This window comes from Solanum stenotomum, chromosome 3, assembly GCF_019186545.1.
Source record: "Solanum stenotomum isolate F172 chromosome 3, ASM1918654v1, whole genome shotgun sequence".
NCBI lineage: Eukaryota > Viridiplantae > Streptophyta > Magnoliopsida > Solanales > Solanaceae > Solanum > Solanum stenotomum.
Window position 1 is genome coordinate 68,457,235 of NC_064284.1, and position 23,366 is coordinate 68,480,600.

At 34.5% G+C, this 23,366-nt stretch overlaps 4 protein-coding genes across 4 annotated transcripts; 2 read left to right on the forward strand and 2 right to left on the reverse strand.

Annotated features, from left to right (window-relative positions):
• The first annotated feature begins 373 nt into the window (after positions 1-373).
• LOC125860687 (peptidyl-prolyl cis-trans isomerase FKBP53-like) lies at positions 374-4,795 on the forward strand. Its single transcript, XM_049540696.1, has 11 exons — positions 374-450; positions 564-637; positions 1,277-1,512; positions 1,643-1,791; positions 2,370-2,682; positions 2,875-3,048; positions 3,301-3,523; positions 3,771-3,858; positions 3,933-3,974; positions 4,074-4,122; positions 4,440-4,795. Exons 1-11 carry the CDS (start codon positions 438-440, stop codon positions 4,519-4,521), a joined length of 1,443 nt encoding a protein of 480 aa, XP_049396653.1. The 5' UTR covers positions 374-437; the 3' UTR covers positions 4,522-4,795.
• A 2,296-nt stretch (positions 4,796-7,091) lies between these two features.
• LOC125860686 (probable polyamine oxidase 5) lies at positions 7,092-8,926 on the forward strand. The gene has a single exon (XM_049540695.1). The coding sequence runs from the start codon at positions 7,188-7,190 to the stop codon at positions 8,808-8,810; it is 1,623 nt and encodes a 540-aa protein (XP_049396652.1). The 5' UTR covers positions 7,092-7,187; the 3' UTR covers positions 8,811-8,926.
• Positions 8,927-9,798: 872 nt separating this feature from the next.
• LOC125860689 (AT-hook motif nuclear-localized protein 1) lies at positions 9,799-16,024 on the reverse strand. Its single transcript, XM_049540698.1, has 5 exons — positions 15,207-16,024; positions 13,743-13,810; positions 10,953-11,084; positions 10,620-10,781; positions 9,799-10,285 (listed from the first exon to the last, which is right to left on the reverse strand). Exons 1-5 carry the CDS (start codon positions 15,541-15,543, stop codon positions 10,004-10,006), a joined length of 981 nt encoding a protein of 326 aa, XP_049396655.1. The 5' UTR covers positions 15,544-16,024; the 3' UTR covers positions 9,799-10,003.
• A 1,562-nt stretch (positions 16,025-17,586) lies between these two features.
• Positions 17,587-23,366, reverse strand: LOC125859248 (B3 domain-containing protein Os01g0905400-like; the record flags this gene model as incomplete). Its single annotated transcript, XM_049538944.1, has 5 exons — positions 17,587-18,044; positions 18,935-19,183; positions 19,215-19,324; positions 19,805-20,288; positions 23,196-23,366. Coding segments are annotated over 5 exons (1,290 nt in total), but the record flags the coding sequence as incomplete, so codon positions are not given.

Genomic DNA, 23,366 nt, shown 5'->3' on the forward strand with positions numbered 1-23,366 from the left:
TTTGAGCTTTCTTAAGTTCACAACTTCAATAAAAGTGTCCGGGATTGACTTTGGCATGACATATCAGACTTCAAATAAAAATATTTGACGTAAGACCTTCACAAATTCAAATTCCAAATAAAAATATCTAAAGTCAGACACATATATTCAACTTCAATCATGTACATCTGATATAATTTTCAAAGCAAGTTATTTTTTTATAAATATAAGAATGAACACAAATTAAATGACGAACCCAAAAAGAGGTCCATTATAATTAACGGGCTTTCACTAATCAACCATCTGTATCGAAACGGCCCAAGCTTGGGTTAGTATCCAAAAGGCCCATAAATACTTTAATATATATTTAAGCAAAGTAAGAAAAAGGCGAAGAATCAAACGGTCAATTGTTTAGGGTTTTAGAGAAAACCCTTTGCAGCTCCTGTTTTCCTTCTGCAATGGCGTTCTGGGGTTAGTATCATTCTTTTTTTTCATGTATGAATTCCATTTTTTAACACAAGAAACGAAGTACATTAATCGCATAAATTTAAATTTCTCTTTTCTTTTTGTGTGTCTGCTTCCAGGAGTTGAATTGAAGTCTGGTAAACCATTCACTCATAATTTCGAAAAAGAGAGGGGAAGGCTTCACATCTCCCAGGTTTACTTCAAAAGCTTTAACACTCGCTTTCCACACATTTATTTTCTCTTTTTCATGGGTCATTTCAATGTTTCGTGTGATTAATTTGTATTTTTTATCTTAAAGATGTTGTAGTATTGAAGTATTTGGATATAATTGAAATTTTATGTTCTTGTAATTTACGTATATCTTCATTAATGTGATTGAAGTACTTAAGAGTTATTGTGTTGAGCTGCCATTGCAAAATAGTGGTATTGATGCTTGTTACCTGTCTGTTATCGAAAATGTCAAATAGATGAAACAATTTGTTGGTGTTAGTTCTTAGCCAGCACAGCATCTTTCGTTTTCCAGTCAGAATACATAAGAATTCCATCAAAGTAAGACGTTAATTAAATAAACTGTTTAGGTTTTCCATTATGAAAATGGGTCAAAAGGAAGTTTAGTGTTGAAAGCATAATCCTCTGCCTAAGTGTTCTAACATATATTTGTAACACTCAAATTTGGACAAATATTCCTTAAGTTATATTGGTGTATAGACAAAATTGAATTGGCTTAGTTGTTGGTAATCTTCTGGATGTATTTCTGGTGTCCAATATCACATTGTACTCTTTATTTTTCTCATCATTATGCTAATTTTATTTGTTTCTCTGAGTGATTCAGGCAACATTAGGCTCAGGCTCGTCAAACAAAAAAAGCATAGTTCAATGTAAAGTAGGTGATAAGGAGCCAATTTACGTTTGTTCGTTATTGCCAGAAAAACTGGAGACATGCCCATTGAATCTCGAGTTTGAGGAGGATGAAGATGTTACCTTCTCAGTTATTGGTTCTCACAATGTTCATCTCTCTGGTTTCTTTTACGGAGAGAGTGAGGATTGCTGTGGAGATGAACATGGATCGTATCCTTAAGATGCTACTATATGTTATTCAGCTTGAACTTTACCATTTTGATTTATGGAAATACATAAATGAAAATGTTTTCTTGAAAGTTTGAATCTATTTTCTGTATTCCTTGACATTGGTATAAAGTGACTACGAGGAAGGTGCTTCTGAGACTGATAGTGCGTCTGATGATTCTTTCGAATTTAATTATGACACAGAAGATGAAGATGAGGATGGCTCAACTGACGATGATGATTTTATCATGTACCCCCCTTCCCCTATTCCCAACAGTGGAGGTAACTTCGCGTTGTACTTTTCTTTGGGTCTTGAAAGATACTGCCAATGGTGTATGTTAAGCTTACAATTTTCTTTTTCCATTTTAAACACATAGTGATTGGAGAGGAGGATCAATCCAAAATTTGAAATTTATCACTCCCTTTGTCCCAATCTCTGTGGCATTGTCTGATCCAGCATGTAGTTCAAGTAAGAAATGATGACTTTTGAAACTTATTTTGCTGGGAGAAGAGGATGTATGCAAAATCTGAAAGCATAGTTTGGCAAAAATGTTGCAACTCCAAAAAGTTAATTGATGTGATTAAGAATGAGGATCCATTCTGATTACACGTGGTATCTGTTATCAGAATTGAATATATTTCTGTTTCTCCAAGTACCGTGATCACCTTTCTATTAAAAAAAGTTTAAAACCTTTGGTTTCCATGTATAGAGTGGGATTTTAACGAGAGTAAATTGAAAATGGTGGTAGAAAATGTCCATCAAATTTAAGTTCATTAGCTTCTTTTGATTTTTTCCTCCTGTGAAATGCATATTTCCTTATATTTAAAATGCCTTAAAATTTTGTTTGCATTTTGTAAAGTGAGAATTGAAGAGATACTGGAGGACGAAAATGGTACATCCAAAAAGCCAAAGAAGAAGAAAAATCAGTCAAATGGGATTGATTACTCTGAGCGCCAGATAGTCGTGAAGGGTAATACTGGCAGTCCTCAGATGGAGAGTGAAGATGAGGATGGCTTTCCGATATCTGCTCCCTCTGAAAACAAAACTAAATCAGTGAGATCTCAAAAATCAGATGGAACTAAAGATCAGGATACCGGTGAGGAAGCAGGTGAGAAGAAAGGCTTAAAAAAGAGACTTCGTGATGATACTGGCAAAGCCAATGATCAGCAAAGGTGAGAACCATTTTACTTTGTAGAGTGTATTGTGAATTTTGAATTTAGGCTGCGTGGATATATTGCTTAATGGGGATGACCTAAATTCTTCATGGTATTCTGTAAGGTTCTATCTTCTAGAGGCTAGAGCTGTTAACTTTTATGATTTATTTTAGTGGTGATAACTCTATTTTCTTCTTATCCTACAAGCAGAGAAGACAACGCTAAGCAAAATAAAAAGAATAAGAAGAAAAAAGTAGTGGATGGGGAGGAATCGGCTCGTGAGGATGTTTTAAAGAGCAGTGCCAATCCAGAGCATGTAGAGGGTAATGATGAGGCAGTTTCAGTAGGTAAAACTGAAGATGGTCAGAAGCCAACTAATGAGAAGTAAGTTCTGCTCTCTTGTAGTGTAGAATATAAACGAAAAGAATAAGGTTATAAACTGATATGTTTCGCAAATGAATCTGGATTGTTATGTGCATAATTAACGGGCCCAATCTGGCTTAAAGTTTCATTCAATTGCATGTTCTGAATTCTGACTGGCTTCCATATGAGCTTATTGTATATTTTATTGAGCTCCATTGCTTTTACTAGTAAGAAGCCTTGTGAGTCTATTCTTTCACTAAAAATTGTTCTCAGGGATGCTGAGAAAAAGAAGAAAAAGAAAAAGAACAAGAAAAATCAACAGGACGGCCAAGCAGTTACAGAGGTTGAAAAAGATAAGAAGAATGAATCACATGAGGTACAGGAGGAGAATGCAGGGACTAAGCCTTCTCATGCGAGGACCTTTGGAAATGGATTGGTCATAGAGGAGCTGGCTATGGGCAAGCCAGATGGGAAAAAAGCTTCCCCTGGAAAGAAGGTCTGGTTTTCTTCCTTGTGATGTGTAATTAATTGTTCTCTCAATGGACTGTTTCATTTTGTACTTTCCTCGGAAAGCAATGGGATCTTGCTATAACTTCACAATTAAGTCAATCGGGATTTAGGCTTCTCCTTTTTGATGAATTTGTAGGTGTACACTACCTTTATTGATAATGACCTTTCTGCCACTGAGCAGGTTGGTGTACGTTACTACCTTTATTGATAATGACCTTTCTGCCACTGAGCAGGTTGGTGTACGTTATATTGGCAAGCTGAAGAAGAATGGCAAAATATTCGATTCAAATATTGGGAAAAGACCTTTTGAATTTCGCTTAGGTACTATATTTGATCTTATGTGAAGATGACTTTTATTATTTTGATGTGTTAAACTTAGGTTTTTGTGCTTGCAGGTATTGGTCAAGTTATAAAGGGTTGGGATGTTGGTGTAAATGGTAATTTACTTGGATGACTGAACTGATTGTTTTTTTTTGATTTTATAGTTACGTTTCCAGTGTTGAGGACTAACTTATTTATGTACATCCTACTATCAGGCATGCGCGTTGGGGACAAAAGGAGAATTACAATCCCACCAGCCATGGGGTATGGATTTGAGATTCTGTTTGCAATCATTTGTACTTACCCGTTCATTAGTGCAAGAGCATGAAAACCTGTCTTGGGTTGTGGCAAAATTCTTGTAAGATGCAAGAGCATGCCCTAAGTAGGGTATTGACTAGAGTGTTTCCCTTGCTTGAGAGAGAGAGGAAAATCAGAAACCAAATTAATTTTTTCCTAAGCAAGTTACTAGTTTTTGCCTGTTTGCATCGTCCTTTGAAGTTCTCTTTTCTAATGAATTGGAGCTGTCTTTCAAGTTTTTGGTTATCCATGCAATGATTGAGTAATGGTCTTCTTGTTTTCAGGTATGGGGCTAAAGGCGCTGGTCGTGACATACCACCCAATTCATGGTTGGTATTTGATGTTGAGCTGGTAAACGTTAATTGATCGTGCCTTCACATGGTGGATGTTTTTGCCTGTTCAGCATAATTCTAAAAGTGTTGTCATATTATTCTTTTTATGCCAAAACAAGTTTTGCTTCACTTGCTGGGAGAACTTGTACAAATTATACAAGTAGAGCAGGGGTTACCATTTTCGTAAGACGACTCAATTTCAGATTCCTGCCAAAATTTTGAAGTATTGTATGACTCGTCGAGAGTACATTTTCTGTCGGAAGACCAAAATCCTTGGATGATCATGTTTTGCTTTTGTTATACTGTTACTATCTGTTCATTTAGTAAGGTTTGGGTCCTTACAATATGTCTGTTGGTTCATATAGAAAAGTGAGAAGGCGAAGTTGGATGATTTCAATGGTTCATGTTTATGAATTTCAACATTTGAAGTTGCAGATGTTGATCTTTGGACCTTATTTATTGTTTGTCATGGCTTCTATTAGAGATTTTAATATCATTCTCTCCAACAGTCTGTTTAGTTTGAATTAGCTATTATGTTCACTTAGCTCACAAACTTGTACTTTTTTACACTCCCTTCGTCTCAAATTACTTGATCATATTATAAAAAAATGATTTTCTTAAATTATTCATTATTAATTTTGATATTGATGGACAAAATACATAAATAAAGTGTATTAAAAAGAAAAGGGCCAAATATACCCTTGTATTAGGAAATAGTTTTAAAATACTTTTGGGTTAAATATATTCCTCTCGTTTTACTTTTCGGGTTAAATGAAAATGAGGACACGTGGACGACTAAGATTAAATGAACTATTCAATTTAAATAAATCAAATTCAAATATAGCTCGACCCGCCCCAATAATTTAAGCCGACCTAATTTTAATATTGACCCACCCAATTTATAACATTGACCTAATTAAACTCTGAATTCATGCATACCTAGAGAAAATAACACTGCTTTGAAAAGAACAGACGCACATTGCTAATTTCTCTTTTTTGATGTTGTCTCACATGCATTTTCCTAGTTTTTCTTTGTCCAGATATTAAAGACTGCTCATGACTGAGCCAATAATTTCTCAAGTGTTTGCTGACCTGCATACCGTTAACTCCAGAAAAATTATTATATTTCATTAATTTAATCTTAGTTATCTATGTGTCCTCTTTTAGTCATAAGAGTATATTTAGCCTGAAAGTAACGAAAGAAATATATTTAGCCCGAAAGTATAGCTAGGGATATATTTAAACTATTTCCTATAGTACATGGATATATTTGACCCTTTGCCGTAAAAAAAGTTGAGGGGTAAATTAGTTAAAATACTTTTTTATTAATAATTTCTTAAGGAACGTATAAATAAAAAGTGGATAAGTAATATGGAGTATGATATCAGTGACTTTGAAGAAACTTGATAGTAGTATACTTCAAGATAAAACTTTGCACTTGTCAAATGAATATTATGTCCAATATTTAGTACTCGACTAATAATTTCACAAGAACAGAAACATTATATAATTAATTTTTGTGTAGTGTTACAATCCTAATTATCGTATCACATGTCCAACAAAGTTCTTTATTTATTTTGCAAGAATCCTAGCTAATTATTTTCATACCAAAGCAGTAGACTCAAATTTTGTCCCTAATTTAAATTTCTAAATGGCATTCTTTTTTTTTACAGAATGTTAATAATTTTCTAACCAAAGCTGGAGACTTAAATTATGACTGAAATTAATAAATTTAAACGTGGGTTTGATTTATTTTGGAAGAACATTAATAGTTTCTCTAGACAAATTTGGAGAATTAAATTACTACTACAAAATTTAAAATCTAAACAGGGTTTTAATTTATTTTGAAGGAATGATGTCAATCATTTTCTTACAAATTTAAATAAGATTTTAACTTATATTAGAGGCATTTCAGTTATTTTCTTATCAAAGTTGGAGACTTAAATTAGAAATTTTAATCTTTTTAAAAACTATATCGGAGTTATGTATTTCAATTATTTTTCTTTCAAAAGTCTGAGGCTTACATTATTACTGAAATTTAGAATTTTAAACAAGATTTTTAATTTGTTTTGGATGGTAATTCAATTATGTTTAAATCTAGAAGTGACAACCACGCGACAGACAACCCAAATATCTCTAAACCACAGCTTAAACAAAAGAAGACAGCCATCTCTTAAACCAAAGAGGCACCAAAAGACTAAAATACCCTTCTGAAGAAGCAAACACGAGTCATGGTGAATACCACTTGCTTGCTCTTACACACTTTGTATATAGTAAGTACCACTAAAATAATTCACTTCTTTATTTATTACTCTCTCCATTTAAAAAAAAATGACATAGTTTGACTTGGAACGAAGTTTAAGAAAAGAAACAAGACTTTTTAATCATATGGTTCTAAATTAAAGTTATGTCAAATGTGCCAAAATGTCCTTTAATCTTGTTGTTTTAAAACATGTCACGTGAAAAGTTGAAGTGAAAATATTGCCAAAAAGGAGAGGAATCATTCTTTTTGAAACAGACTAAAAATAAAACTAAATCATTCTTTTTAAAATATAGGGAGTAGTTCATACTTGATCACACACAAGCCACTAAACATACACATTTTACAAAAATCATAACAGCTGAGCGAGAAAAGTCTGTTCTTTCCTTCCGATTTATTCACTAATATGAAACTCAGTTCAATTTCTATTTGCCTCAAAGATGTTGAGACAAAAGCCAAAAATTGTGATAATTGGAGCAGGAATTGCTGGTCTAACAGCAGCTAAAACACTATACACAATAACACAAAAAAACTCTAATGAATTATTTGATCTTTGTGTTGTTGAAGGTGGAAACAGAATTGGTGGAAGAATTTTAACTTCAGAATTCAATGGTGATCAAATTGAACTAGGTGCTACTTGGATTCATGGAATTGAAGGTAATCCAATTTATAAAATTGCTCAAGAATTCAACTCATTTCAATCAGAAAAGCCTTGGGAATGTAAAGAAGGTAAATTAATTGATAAAAGTGTCAGTATAACAGAAGATGGTTATCAAGTAAATTCTTCTCTTGTTGAGTCCATATCAATTTTTTACAACAAAATGTTAAAATTTTGTTCTGGTAAAGGGGATTTTCAAGATGGGATTTGTAGACAAATTCTTGAAAGTTTGAATCTTGAAAATGGTAATGCTAAAAATATCAGTATTGGTTCTTTCCTTAAGAAAGGTCATGAATTTTTTTGGGATTTAAAGATAGATCAAGAAAATGTTCAAGTGTTTGATAATTGGAGTAGAAAATCACTTGAAGAAGGCGTGTTCGCGATGTTTGAGAATATAAATAGGCATTATTCATCAGCAGATGATTTGGGAACTCTTGATTTTAATGGAGAAAGTGAGTATTGTAATTTTCATGGAGATGAAATGACTATAGCTAAAGGGTACTCGAGTGTGATTGAAGCTTTAGCCTCTGTTTTACCTGATGGTTTGATTCAATTAGGCCGAAAAGTGACCAAAATTGAATGGCAATCTGACTTAATATTGGAAAATGATGATGGTGGTGCTGGTACTAAGCCAGTGAAGTTGCATTTTAGTGATGGGTCAGTAATGTATGCTGATCATGTCATTGTTACAGTCTCATTAGGTGTTTTAAAGAAAGGAATTCGCGATAACTCTGCTATGTTTAGTCCTCAGCTTCCTAGTTTCAAGACTGAAGCAATTTCAAGACTTGGATTTGGTGTTGTTGACAAGTTATTCTTGAAGCTAACTAGTCCAAGTACTCATGATGATAATGGCATGATATTTCCCTACTTGCAAATGGTATTTCATCAATTGGACTCGAAGTTATTCCACCCTAAAGTTCCTTTGTGGATTAGAAGGACAGCTCTTATATATCCAATTTATCCAAATTCAAGTACTATAGTATCATGGTTTGCAGGTAAAGAAGCTCTTGAGATGGAATCTCTTGATGATGAGGAGATCATAGATGGTGTTTCGACAACAATGTCGTTTTTTCTTGCTAACTCAAAGCAATTCAAGAATAACTCAGATTCTGCAGCAGAAAGTCGCGTAAAGTTTTCTAACATTTTGAGGTGCAAATGGGGTAGTAATCCTTTGTTCTTGGGTTCATATACTTATATAGCTGTTGGATCAAGTGGAGATGATTTGGATGCTATGGCTGAACCATTGCCTAAAAGGATATCAAAGAATTGTCCTCCACTCCAGATATTGTTTGCAGGTGAAGCAACACATAGATCTTGTTATTCAACAACTCATGGTGCTTATCTTACTGGCCTTAGAGAAGCCAATAGGCTTCTTAAGCACTTTCAATGTGTTGATGATGTTTAAAATGATTGCTGTTCTTTTTTCTCTTGTTATTCTGATATTCATTTGGATTTGAGAGTGTAAGGGGAATTGTTAGAGGGTACTTAGATGATCAAAAATGTTTGCAAATTGAACTTAACATGACTTGAATTCGAGATCTTTAGTTAACGATAAAGAAATATTTACTTACTGTCAAAATTGAACTTTAATCAATTGAAGTTGGCTCTGAAAAAGTATCTTTTGGTATCTTTAGTCAGGTCATATCATGTCATGTTGTTTTTCTTCTGTTGATTAAAACAAAATACCATGTGAGCTCATCAACTTCCAGCTCCACCTTTTGCCAACCATTTATTCCTTCATAAAATGCAATGCCCATTCTTAATTATGATTCACTATACTTTCACTAAGGGTGTGTTACGTATAAAAGGAAAATGTTTTTCGAGATTCTCATGTTCGCTTGATTAAAATTTTGAAAATATTTTATTTAGGAAAATAAGTCCCTAAAAAAGAGGAAAATGACTTTTCCAAAATGGAAGTAAGGAAAACAAAATACACAAGTGTTATTCCACGTTAATAATGTTCTCCCTACCTTCTAACACACTTCATCTTCACTTTAGTCTAAATTTTACGAAAATATTTTCCTTGGGTCATTTGCACTTTTGCTCCTATTTTGTGTTTGATCTTCAATTGTCGTCTGTCAAAATAAATAATTTTTCACGAGATATAAGCGCTTATATTTTCGCATCAAAATGTTCCTGCCCCACACCCTTTAAGAACTTATGCCCCACTAGGCATGAATTTGATTTATAAGAAAAAAAAAACTAAAGACCAACCCATATTTGACGGATAAAAATTAAAGACTTTGAACCACAAATCCATCTGTATCATTACAGATCCATTTTTAACACAGCCTCCTTTTTGCCTAATTTCAGTCTTTACTCATCAAATGTTAGAATGAGATTCTGCAATTTCATACAAAGACTTAGTGGTACATCAACATTAAGTCAATCAGAAAAATGTGACAATTTATAACAGCTCCTACTGGTAGAAAATTCCTATCTTGTGGCACCTATAACAAGAGTGAAGTACTTCTAGGTTAAACTAAACACAAATTATGCCCTACTAAATCCTATCAAAGTCAATTACTTTTTAATATTCATCAGATAAAGGGATCATGAGGCTAACAATTAGCAATAAGATAACAACGATCAGTTCAATCAGGACGATGGGCTCTGCTCTTTAGATTCCATTCCAGGCAAAGATATGTTGTTTTGTGACTCTGAGATTCTTGAGCTGTATATAGAATTTGTAGTGATCAAGTTATCCCCAGGAAAGGAAATAGAAGCAGCAACTTTGGGACTTGGTCCAAAGGAAGCACTGTCAGTTCGTTCTTCAGAAATGGGAGGGGCAGGAATAGCAGCAAAAGCAGCATGCTCGACTCTTTGCTTCTTTGGCTTCTGCTCCAGCTGTTGACCAGGTAGAAAGCTACCGACCACAATCTGATGCACCAAGATGTTCAGATTAGTTTTGCAAAATCGTTGTCGTACACAAATGAGGAAATAGTAGAAGTTTTAAAGGAAGAAGATATTCAAAGTAGCAGTTATCTGTGGGTGCAATTGGCCATTCATAAGATTTCAAGAACTTTCCTGCTAACATGGAATGCATATTGCACACAACGGAAAAGTACAGGAAACGAAAGATCAATAATATTTTGTGTGGCAATTCCAGCCAATGATCCCAAAATGTGATTCTTTTCACTTGAACAGCTTGTTGCCTAACACCTTGTTGGAATAAGAATAAGTGGGGTAAAAACATTGGTAGTTCCAGACTAACCTGAATGGGACCAGCAGCTACCAACATGCCTGCAAGTCCTCCTCCCATAACCTGACCATCAGGGCCTGAAAGAGAGACACTCATCCCACCAGATCTGCTTTTTGTTACTCCATTATCACTAGGCATAAATGATCCTGTCAGAGAGAGAATTTCAAAATGACCCTGCAGCAAGCAAGAATCATAAATCATAATTTAGATTAGAAGAAATGCTCTGATGATGAACAATCCATCATTGTTCTTGCATTCATTCCCAATGGGACAGAAGTATACTTTCTATGCATGCATGATTTTTTTCTTGCTTTTTTGTGCATAGTAAAAGTAAACGGCTCACACCTCGTAGGTCAAGGTACCACCAGAAGAATTAGGCTGACGGAGTGTAACATTTGAAATTGCACCATTTGCAGCCAGCACACAAATAGCTCTAGATCCTTGTTGAGCAAATGAAATTATTTTCATGTTGACATCCTAATACACCAAAGAAATTATAAATAAAAAAGAAATTGGATTTAAAGTATTCTAAAACAAGTACAAACATCCAAGGAAATTTCAGCAAAAATAAATGTTCAGAAGCAAGGTTCCTCAGCTACTATAATTGTTTTCCAACAGTGAGATGGAACTTTTCTTGCATTTGGTGCAAGTTCTAGTAAGTATGTTTCATCAAATACATACTTTAACCTGACAGACAAGCCGCATGAGAATTAATTATGTATCCCTCAATTGACTATGATACCAAGCCCCATATCAAATTGGAAAGAGTTAACTCTCAAATATTTGAACTGACAATCACTACATCCATCCCACTTTGTTTAACCTACTTTCTACTTTGTATTTCCCAGAAATATGACTTACTTTCTCAAATGGCAAGGCCCGTCATTGCCAAATCGCACATATTATAAAATTTTAAATCATTTTCACTGGAACTTGGGAGTCCATGAAAGCCAATTAAAGTCCAACCATAATGGAAAGAGGGTATCAATCTAAAGCACCTAGTGCATGTTCACAAGTAGGTTAAGTGCATCTTTTCTAGACAATTATCACTACAGAAATCATAAATGTGAAAGTATGGAAAAAACGTTCCCAAGGCTATAAACTTTTGGGTCTCCAGATCTAGTGTTTAGTTTCTTCAGGTATGATGCTCCGTGAGCAAAGGGCAACTGAGCATTGAATTGAAATTTGCTTATTTCACCCATGTTCAAGATTCCAGTATTGTATTTCCTATTTCAGATGTTCAGTACTGCACCATTGAAAACCACAAAAATGTTTGATTCAAGGTATGAACTTTTAAAAAAGTTGTCTTGATACAACCACTACATCCAGGAGTTGTCTAAATTCCAAAAGTTCAAGGGATGTTGGTTTCAAGACATACTAAATAGAAGTAATTAGCGCTACATTGTTAGCACTCAAAGTCTAGTTCTTTATTATACAATAGAAATAACCAATAAGCACCCGCCACTTGTTACAGGCCTAAGGAAGATCTACATATGGATATTGAGATATCTACTAGTTGTACATCAAACCATTCACAATTACGTATATCATAGGGCATTTGTTAAATGTAAATATGTATAATTGAGAAAGCAGGTGAATTGAAACCATATAAATTACTTATCCAGTTACAGTTCTTGGTTATTGTATCAATCAGACTGGGTAGGAAGTAATAATCACAATAAGAGTAACAACTAAAGCTACCTCCGCCCAACTCATTGTCTTCTTTGACTACCCTTTCCCAAAAAATTGACCTTTTTGACAATTTTTTTATCAGAAGAAATCTAGGGTTCATCAGCCTATGATGCCTTAAAAACCATGTTGATAATGTCTTCATTTCATTCAGCAGTAGACAGCAGCATGCAACTAGCAAGAGGCTAAATGCAGATGAATTACAGCAAAGCAAAAGCCAAAATATTTGTCTAAATGGGGTAGTTCTTGATATACAAATTTATTTTTCACCTTTGAAGAGATACATAGAAACTCCATTTGTAGGTGTATGTGAAACTTTTGTACATCCAACTCACCTGCTTTAGTGGGAATTGATTTTCATATTTCATACCAAAGAAAATTTTAAATATAGAATACAGCAATGACATGCATGCGTCAATCTCTACTGCATAAGAGACAGCCATATAATATATTCCTATTACCCAAGGGTCTAAGAAGAAGACCTAATTTTATTTCTGTAATTCAAATGAAGCACTCAGTTGGTGGGGTCAAAAACAAGGAGGAGGAGATGGAGAATAGAGAAGGCAGCCATTTAAGCTTATTCCAGGAATTAAAAATACATCATCCTTTAAAGGAAACAAAGGTTCAGTACACGTTTCTTCCGTCAGATTGAATTATCACAATGCAAAATACCATGTTCCGAGAAGCACACTTTATTTAGGTGCTTCAACCTGTTTCTCCTAAAATACATCAGAAATTATAATTATAGCTCATGTCAAATTCAGGAGAAAATTCTTACTTTTCACCAATATACCTTCTCTATTGTCTTCACCAAGGGGTGGCATGTGTTTTCACTATTCATCGTTTCGCAGACAGTGTGAAATATAAGTCTGACGTCTTTGGCTGACTGACATATATAGCCAAAATCCAAAATATATCTGTATGGAAGTTCTTTTTTGCTTACAAGTCACCTCTTATAGTTACTCTTTTTTGACTAGTCAAATACACTAGAGAAATTTGAACTTGACATATGGAAAATAGAATCATATATTTGATCAACATGTCTGACCCAGTATCCCTCTTCGTGCTTTATCAGTGCTTTCCTAGAAACACATTTGCACATATCGCCAGCTAGAAGCCATATTTAACCCAATTTCACAAGGGTATACCTAGAAGCTAAGATGATGTTTGAAAAATTGAGCACTGATGAACTTTCATTAGTTAGGTTTACCGTTCCTTCTATTTCAGTTACACCACTATTTGTGTAGTAGTCCATAACATCAGATTAACTTCTCTAGTATCCCTACTCTAAAAATTTTATAATTAGTCATAACTCATGGAAGGAACATATAAGATAAGTCTCTCCATAACTCTAACTTCAACAAACACCATCCTTCCTTTCTTCAGGTCATAAAGCAGGCATAATGGAGTATGAGCATTTGAATTTCATTAATACATAAGGCTTACCTCACCAGTACTAACAGTGATCACATGCGGTGTAAAATTTGCACCGACAGAGTATGCCATCTCCTCCCCTAAGGAAATACAGAGTTTAGTATTAGCTCAAACAAAGTTAAACCTTCAAGACACAGGGAACTCAACTTTTAAATGTAATATCAGCTTCCAACAAGTAAAATTCATTAGCATGATATTTAGATAGTATTATGTTGAAGCAAATTGAAACAAAACACAAAGAGAGCAAGTTTAACCAGCTTCAACGGAAAATTGGAGAAAACTATATGCTACTAAGTTTCAAAATGGTTCACTGGTCAAGTCTATTAATGGATTCAATTTTTTATTTTTTTTGATGACTTATTAATAGATTCACTGAGGCACTTCATTTTTGCATGATTATATATGACAACAGTATTACATCTGTTGATATATTGTCAATAACAAAGTTACATCTACTGACAAATGTCCATGTATATTTGCATTCTAGTTTCCAAAATTTGATAAACAGCATAATAAACAGAATTTCGTTACTCGCATGCATTCATGAGGAGATATCTTCAAATGTTTCATAATGATGATAACCCTTTTATTATTCTGAGAGAATAAACTATCTTAAAACACATCACTGCTAAATACAAAATTTAATCTTGTAGAAGTCGAGAAGATAAACGATCAATGAGGTGGTAAAAGAATATTACTTTAATAGGGCCATGCAAACATATATGATTACTGTTCTAACTGAATGTCTAGTATTCTCTATCAAAGCAGTAGAATATCTTGCACAATAGTGAATGACTGAATATTCAAATAGCAAATGTTTTTGTGCCAGGTCCCATCTACATTATAAGTACGTGTACAACTATAACTGAATCAACTGATTTTGAGCTCAATATTTTTTTGTCATGTAAAAAGATGAATAGTACAAGAATGTGAGTCAGATGGGTCAGATCAATATAGATTCCATCACTTTCTTGTCTTTGCAAAAGTTGATCGGCATCTTCGTTATATGCACTTGGTTATTTTTTCTTATTCCATCTCACAATCACTGGGTAAAGACAGACCTGTCCAGTCATATCAGCTTAAAAGAATACACAGCCAAGTGGTCCAACTCTATTTGGTTCAATGCATCAAGAAAATTGCAGCTTTAGATTCAGTAAGATTCTCCGCTTTTAGTATCTTCTTCAACATTATAAATGACAGGAAATCAAGACCCTTCTTGACAGGGGGGACCCCAGTTTAGGTTAAATACTTACAATAACTCACTTCAATGAACAATGCAGAAACAAACAGAAACAGGGCAAACAAATCCACACCAGTAGACCCAGCCTCAGACAGAAACATTATTAATCACAAATAACTATTCAACAGCATGAATACTGAAACATTTTATAATTCCATTCAAATTCTAAAATATAAAACAGACCCACTCATGCAAATAGGGGAAAAAAAGGATCAATAGGAGGGCTAAAATGTTACCTGGAGTTTCGACCTCAAACTTGTTCTTCTTCTTAAAGGAATCAACGGGGCGACTTCCACTGTTTTTCCAAGCTGAAAAATCTCCAGCAAGAGGAATTGAAGCTGATATTGGCATTGGTGATAATGCAACGGCTGGTTTACCATCTGGTCCATATTTCCTAGGTCTACCCCTCTTCTTCTTCGTCTCTTCTGTCACATTTACAGGTGTTGTTGCTACAATTGATCCACTAAACTCAATATTATTACTTTCACTCCTGGGAACCACTCTGTAGCTCTCAGGAGCTTCATCACCTTTAACTGTAACCCCAGAACTATTAACTCCTTCTTTCTCCTCCATGCATATACACAATAATAAAATAACCAAAACCCCAAATAACTTAAGCCCCAAAAACAGCAAAAAGATTTTTGTACTCAAGAACTCAAAACCCCTTAAACCCTTAAGACAACTCCAAATAACTTACGCTCCCAAAACAGCAAAAATATATTTGTTTTTCAAGAACTCAAAACCCCATAATAACAAATACTAATAAAAAAACAATCTTTTTTCAAATGCTAAAATATATAACAAGCAAAATACCAAGAAAAGTACAAACTCAGCAAATCTGCAAATGCTAGAATTAATTGTATCTAAAGAAAGATCATCTGACCATGTGCAGTGCAAGTCTAATGACTAACTGATACTCTGTTACTGCAGAAGAAAGAACAGAACTTAAAAGAACAAACTAATTTTATGAAAATGGAAAGACATTATGTACTGGTAATTTTTTTTAAATTTTTTTTTTGTGCTTTCAAAATTTCTTGAGAGAGTTGGTGAAATTAGGGTTTTTTGCAGAAAAAAAAAGTGATGGACGAAAAATAAAGTTGAAAATTCGGGAAAAATAATTTTAAATTTAATTAAAATATGAAAAAAATAATTAAGTATTAGGTACTAATATTTAAATGGAAAATTCAAAGTAGCATTAATTATGATTTAAGTAAATGATTTGACACTCCATCTTGGATTGTTAATAAATGATGCTTTTAAAAATGACTAAGTTAAGTGAATTGAATATAAAAAGAAAAAGAAATTTGGGAAGAAAACTCCCTTCACTTTTAAATTGTTGTTTAATTTATTTCAAGCTGTAAAGTTAACATTGGTGCCATACAAAATTTTCCAATCTCTGACCTTGTCTTTGTCTTTTTAGGTAAATTAAACTTGACCATTCAAACAACATTAAAAAAAAAAAATACCCTTGATTTTTTATTTTAAAAAATATTATACAGTTTAAATGCCATAGTTGAAAGTCCAACAGAAATCTAAAGAGGCAATTACAAGATATATAATATTTCAAAAATCCTGGAGTCATTACAATTACTCAAAGAAAATATTCCTATGTTATCCAGGTCTTTGTGGGAGTTTGAATAATTTGCAGCACATTTTCTTTTTGAATATGTTGGTTGAATGAGGAAGCAAAATAGCTATATTAATTGATTTTGAGAAACCAACTATTATGTGGAAAAGAGTATGATGGGATCAGAGGCAGTTATGATTATCTCAATAACCAGTATCCAATAAAATCTAGTGAAGATTTCCAATTTAAAACAGAAACTTTCACTAATTATAGAAGCTTCATAAACAGTAATTATTCTTTTGGGGTTATCTTGTGCTATAGTCCAATGATATCTTTTCTATCTAGACATGCAAATTCCCATCGTGTCTGACTTCCGCGGAAGTCTAATTGATTTCATTCCTAGGTATAATTGGGAGTTGAAAGTTGAAGACAAATTGGACGTACTATGATACTTTCTATTTTGTCAAGCCTTTGAAACTAGAAGGATAAACAAATCTACCTAGTGAAAAAATCGTCTTACTAGTGGTTCCATCTATTGATACCAGCCAAGAACCAACATTATTTGACAATTAGCTTGTCTTTCTATCTGTACTTTCCACCCAGAGGAGCAACGCCAGCGTAATAACCCCAATCGATGGAATCAAAATTAAACATCACCCTTTCAAAACACCATCCCGTGAAAATACAAGTATAAGCTAAGATAGTCAATTATGATGAAATGCAGTAACATAAAATAAGCAATTAATTTAGCAACACTGAAATTCATAAGCTGAAACTGAATCATGACATATAAGGACAAACAATGACACTAGCAAGTGTGGTCACAACAAGACTACCCTTAGCCATGGCGGCATTCATCTTGGGGAGGTTGACTACTTTTCCCATACTGAAATATAAATGTGTTGGCACCTGCAAGTGGTGCTAAGCCAACTCTAACCTCCGCGGCACTCACAATGAGTACTAATGGCACGGGTTGAGCCGGACAGAGCTACTTTTCCTAACTGCTGCTCTGTTTTACTAATTAAAAAAAATAGGGTGCATTTCAAATCTGTAACTTTGATCCCTTTATTTGCTTCAATGTATGATTATGATGCTAAAAGAAAGTATCAGCATAGCATTCACAGATAAAGCACAGTATGAATAAAGTCATTATCCACTACAGATTTGCTTAAATCAAGTAAAATCTTGACATAGCTTCCATTACATTGTTCTCACAACTGCCCCACGATAATCAGCTCAAAGTCGTTTGTGTGCCATCTACCTTGTGGGTTGCCTTCACAGTAAACATGCGCTGTGACAGATTTGAAAGTTGGAATAGACATTCATCTCCAGGTTTTAGGCCATACACTTCAGTAAATGATGCCCAGTTTCCTGTCAAAACCTTAGAACCGAAATCTTCATGATAGATGATAGGCCTGGTTCTATTATCTGGTCCTTTGAGATAAATAGTAATCTTTCTCTTCTTTTTGCTGCTTGGTAAAACTTCTGGCCAGCTTTGTGGTAATTCCTACACAATAATTTAAGGCTTAAGGAGAATAAAAACATATATACCCTCAGAATCAAAAGACAATTTCAGCCAAATACAGTAGTTAAGCATAATGTGGAGTGGACTAACTCTCTAAGGAGAAAGCTTTCTGCCGTAAATCATGGCAAAAAGAAAAAGAATGAACAGTGTAGTCAGATGATTGGCAGTGCCAAATATTCAAATATCAATGGAATGTAGACCCTGCTTCAAAGAAAATGATATATGACAATGTTCCAAGGAACATCAAAACTTTTTCTACTTGAGAAATAGACAGAATGTTCATTCTTCATAGAATAAAAAGTCAGTTGAAATCAATCACTTGCTATGACCAAGAAAAAATACAAGAAAACAATGTCAATTGCCAATCATGTTGACTAGGTTCTTTGAAAAAGATTGTCATTTCAATCACAAAGAATTCTCATGAATTTTTAGATTAAAGAGAATATAAACTTTACCATCAGAGTGATGCTTGCAATCAAAATTAGCATAATTTACTATGAACTCGGTGGTGATTTCCTGATATCCTCCTTGTGTATAAATAAATATGCACTGATATTAGTAAAATTGGCTTGCAATCATATTGTTTATTCCTTTCAAACATTTTGTTTACTGACAAAGTAATCAGCCTTTGTCGTCAATCTTCATGAATTATCGAAAATATTGTAGAGTATGTAGGCCGAAAGTATATGATTATTCAATGCCAAGGACAGGTGAAAACAATACTAAAATGCATGCCACTCCAATGAACAGTATATGCTGCAGGGATATACACTGTTCAAGCAGTGTATATGTTGCACGTAAGAAATGAAACAAATAAATTCCTCAAAATCCAGCTAATAGCACAAGGAATGATATTTCAGCAAGCTTTTCACCAGAAAAGATCGACCATCCACTCGCAGCAAACATGAGAAGTTGTCAGCATCAAGAAATGATGCGTCTCCTGAATCAGCAGGCTCGCTTTCTATAGCTTTGTTATTACCAATTTTAGCCTCAGGGCAACCTTGACCATCTTTCTCTATTATTTTTGGCCTTTTCCTGCATTTGCTCATGCAGTATACATCAAATAAGAAAGTAGCAGGAAGGACGGTCAAAGGGATTGAGCAGTGAATACATGCATCGGATGATGAGTAATTATGAGAAAAGGATATCAAATGAATTATAAACTAAATATTGAAATGTCATACCATTTAACTTTTTAGAAGGGCAACGCGTTTTTGCTGCCATCTGCTTCAGTTCTCGCTTATCTACTCTTGTTTTCTTACCTGCATGACGCAGAGCCCCTCAAATAACAGGTAGAAATCAAAATAAAATAAAGGATAAAGGAAAATTCTAGTCTCACAAATAAGTCAGAGAATAATAAAACTACATTTAAGACAGCAGAACAAGAATTTGCTTAGTATAAAGACACCAAATGACTGCCTAACAAAACACATCATTGTGTTGTTGAAAATATATACTGGAGCATATCAAATTTAATCACAAATTTGCATGGAAAATGAGGAAGAGGAAGGGAACAGTACAAAATTTTCTTTTTTCTTTTTTCGTTTAACTAGAGAAGTAGATGGGAAGTGGGGGAGAGAGAGAGAGAGAGATCAGTTTTCTTTTAGCGCCACAAAAAATTCTCACTGCCTTTTCATTTTCCCTCTTTGTATTTTTCCTTTCCCTTCCTTTTCCCTTCCAATCTCTCCAGACACAGAAAGGATATATTAAGAAAATATGACATATGAAAGGAAGAAAATTACCCTTGACACCATTTTCAGCTGATTTCAGAGTGTCAGCATCAATGTTTGATGCAAAAGTTGTGGTCACTGGCAGTTGTCCAGCTCTATCAGACACTAGTACAACAGTAACTAAGGGTGTTGAATTCTTTTTTTCCCTTAAATTTATGTCAGTTGCCGGGGACAGCTCATCATGAGAAGTTGCTGTAGAATTAGTTCTCGGTCTTTCCTTCCCCGTGCAAGTGCCATTGTAAAAGTTGATCTTCTGACAACCACTCATTCCATATATTTGAACAACAAAGTGCTGACCCTGAATATAATGGAAGACTAAGAAGTCTCCCAATTTTAGACCATGCTCAGACGAAAAGGTCTGCCATCCTTGTCGAATTGCAAGCGAACCATTATGATTACTAATTCCCACCTTCCATCGCTGTCCAGTAGAGTTCTCCAGCTCAATTTCTTGATCCATCAAGTGAGATATCAATCGAGCAAATCTGGGGGGAATGTACTGAAAAGTTTGTACTTGAGAATATGAATGACTATAAACTGATATGTAACTCAACATCTAGGGTAAAGAAATAATTTACGCACTGCACCATTGGAAGTGTTTGAATTGTACTTTGAGCATTTGGTTATCCAAAAAAAACCAGAATTTTTACACTAGTTCTGTCCTGTCATGTGCTCAATTTAAATGCATAAAATAACAATTAGGGAAGTTAAAGCAACAAATGTATGCCAACTATTTCGGAAGAATGGAAATGCATGAGCATTGAATCATAAAAGACTGTAACAATATTTTTCACTCAGAAGTTACATAAGCTTATTTTTGAAGTACTTTTTCTTCCATTACTTAGGAAGGGGAAGGGGATAGTGTGAATTGTACTCACACTTGTTGTGAGGGAGGCTCCCAACTGTTACAACTAAACTATAAGCTACGGTAGCATAAGAAAATAACAACTTCCAGGGTTGAAGGTGGCTAGATCACTTGGTAAGCTCCCGGCCTTTTACAGTTTAGGTGGAGAATTCAAATTCCAACAGTAGCACATAATTCACATCCCTTTCCCGGATGTAATAAAAAAATTACAGTTCCAGAACATAAACACAGGATCTAGCTTTTTCATGGTATTGCAAGTACAGAATCACGTGATCTAATTCAAGCAAGATTTGAATTATATTAAACAAATCATTTTTACAGTTGATATTGAGAAATTTGAAGAGAGAACTTTTACAAGTAGCTAAGGAACGGAATCATACGATGTGTGATAGGTTAGTTTACATGCTTTACAAAGTAAATGGCCAATGCGACATGACAAAAAACATTAGTTACATGTACTGACTGCATCTTCGTGATGCCATCAATGAAATTTGATTAAGCCTTAACCCCCCCCCCCCAAACCCCAAATTCGGCCCTCCAATCTGCTTCCACTTTGAACAAAAGTTCGTAAAAATATACAATTTCTCCCTCTACTTCCTCCTCCCCAACATGCATCACCCCATTTTAACAACTCTATGAAGTTCTTTTGTGTATTCTCGACTAATACCCATATAAATTTTTTGTATTTGAGTCCCCCTCATTTAACCATAGCACCTTCAATCTTTCTCCAACTCACCTCTTGGACCAAGGCTGAATTGGCTAACTCCCTTTCCAACCCTTTTTTTCTCTCCTTCTCCCTCTCTTCTGACTCCCTCCTCACTTCAGCCATATCTAATTCCCCACTTCATTTATAATCTATTTTAGTTTCACCTCTAGCATCCCCAACACTTCCACAACATTGTATTTTTTTAAGCAATTTCAACTTCTTGGCAAGACTTTAAGAAAGTCTCCCCTCCACTGCATAACTCCACCACCAACCAATCACTTTATCCCCAAAATCAATCACACTTGGCCACACGTTCTCAAATCTAAAAAAAGATCCCTCCATCTTCCTCTACATTTCTTTTGAATAGTGGTAATGTATTCTTTAACATTAAGGATATGCTGGAGACCTCCAAAAATTATAGTAATCCTAACAAATCTATTAACTGTTCAACATCCTCTACTCATTCTTCTTTACACTAAAAGTAAAAGGTTATAATACAATTCCACTAAATCTTATGAATGGAACTAAAGCTATCTTCAAAACATCTATTGTTTCTCTCTTTCCATATCGTCCAACATATACAAGGTGGGACAATTCTCCACCATTTCTTCTAACTCTTATTGCCTCCTATTCTGATACAACAACTGAGAAGGTCTGTTGTGTGTTCTGGCATTATCCAGTTGGTTTCGGATAGACTAAAGGAATAATGCCCACATTTGTGAGGTCAGTCTGCAGTGTAGGAACAAGTGGTTATTGGTTTAAATAGCTTCATTATCTAGGTATGTCTCAGCTTCTAACTCCTTCCAAAAAGACTTCTTTGACCCCTCCCTCATAAGTCCATAGAGATCCCCTAAATTCTCACTTCATTCCATTGCTAATGTATCTAAACCGCACCCCTGACACAAACTCCCTCTTGTTAACCTCTACATACTCAACTTTCTATCATCTCAAGGAATGAGTATTCCAACCACACTTTCTCCGGCAGAAATATAGTCATACTTCACCCACCTTCCCCTACACACTTCTAATAATGCTATCTGCCAAAGTCTCCAATTTTCTTTCTTGATTAGATATCACATTTGCCCTTATCCTCTAAAACCTATTTTGATGAGTTTACTGATAGAGATTCTAGCCAAGAAGGGTCATCTCTCCGAAGACAAATCTAGGTCCATTCATGATGTTAAATGGAGTTGCCTAGTCTCCGTATTTTTTTGGTGTAAAGAGAACTGTATAGAGGAAGTAGATGACTCCGTAGATTTCTTAGGAGCCTAGTAAATCTAGATTCTAACTTCTGTTTACCAATTTTTTGAGGTGGCCAGCATTCCTTAATGGTGAGGAATACAACAGTACCTTTGTCAAAAAAAAGGAGGTCATCTCTCTAACATTCCTCCTTTTTTTTCATATTCTATAGGCAGTGTAATCTCTACGAAGTTTGCAACACGAAATGCTACAATTGACAAAACTCATTCGACAACTCAAATGAGATTATGAAGTTCCATTAATACAAAACCAACGCTCAACTTAGGATTTGTCAAGGGTTTGTGGTCCTAAATGCAGGCAACCCAATTATCTAGACTGAGCTTTTTAAGAGAATGATATGATAGACGAAGATGTAATACACATACTAAAATAGGATGGTTTAAATAGAGGAGTAATACACATACTAAAACATGATGGTTCAAATAGAGGAGTAATCCACATACTAAAATAGGATGGTTTAAATAAAGGAGTGTTACAGGATCACATTGCAATAGGGAGTTACATAACAAATTGAAGGAAGTTAAATATAATGGTTGTAAGAGCAGGTAATACTATATGTAAAGATCAAATTATACCAGAACTTGGAGAAAACTGTCATCGATCATGACTTTGAAGAAAGAGCTAACAATTGGTGAGGGATCCCTTTCTCCATGTATCGACAAGCACGTACGGGTGCACAATTCACATGCTTCATTGGGGTGGTTAACCATCTCTCTTCTACGTACAAAGTATGCTATATTCCCACA

Coding starts and splice junctions, on each gene's coding strand:
- LOC125860687 (XM_049540696.1), top strand. Junction 2,683..2,874: donor AAAGCCAATGATCAGCAAAG/GTGAGAACCATT, acceptor TCCTACAAGCAG/AGAAGACAACGCTAAGCAAA. Junction 4,123..4,439: donor ACAATCCCACCAGCCATGGG/GTATGGATTTGA, acceptor TCTTGTTTTCAG/GTATGGGGCTAAAGGCGCTG.
- LOC125860686 (XM_049540695.1), top strand. CDS start 7,188: ATGTTGAGACAAAAGCCAAAAATTGTGATAATTGGAGCAGGAATTGCT.
- LOC125860689 (XM_049540698.1), bottom strand. CDS start 15,543: ATGGAGGAGAAAGAAGGAGTTAATAGTTCTGGGGTTACAGTTAAAGGT. Junction 11,085..13,742: donor TCACTGTTAGTACTGGTGAG/GTAAGCCTTATG, acceptor TTGGTGTATTAG/GATGTCAACATGAAAATAAT. Junction 10,286..10,619: donor TAGCTGCTGGTCCCATTCAG/GTTAGTCTGGAA, acceptor TTGGTGCATCAG/ATTGTGGTCGGTAGCTTTCT.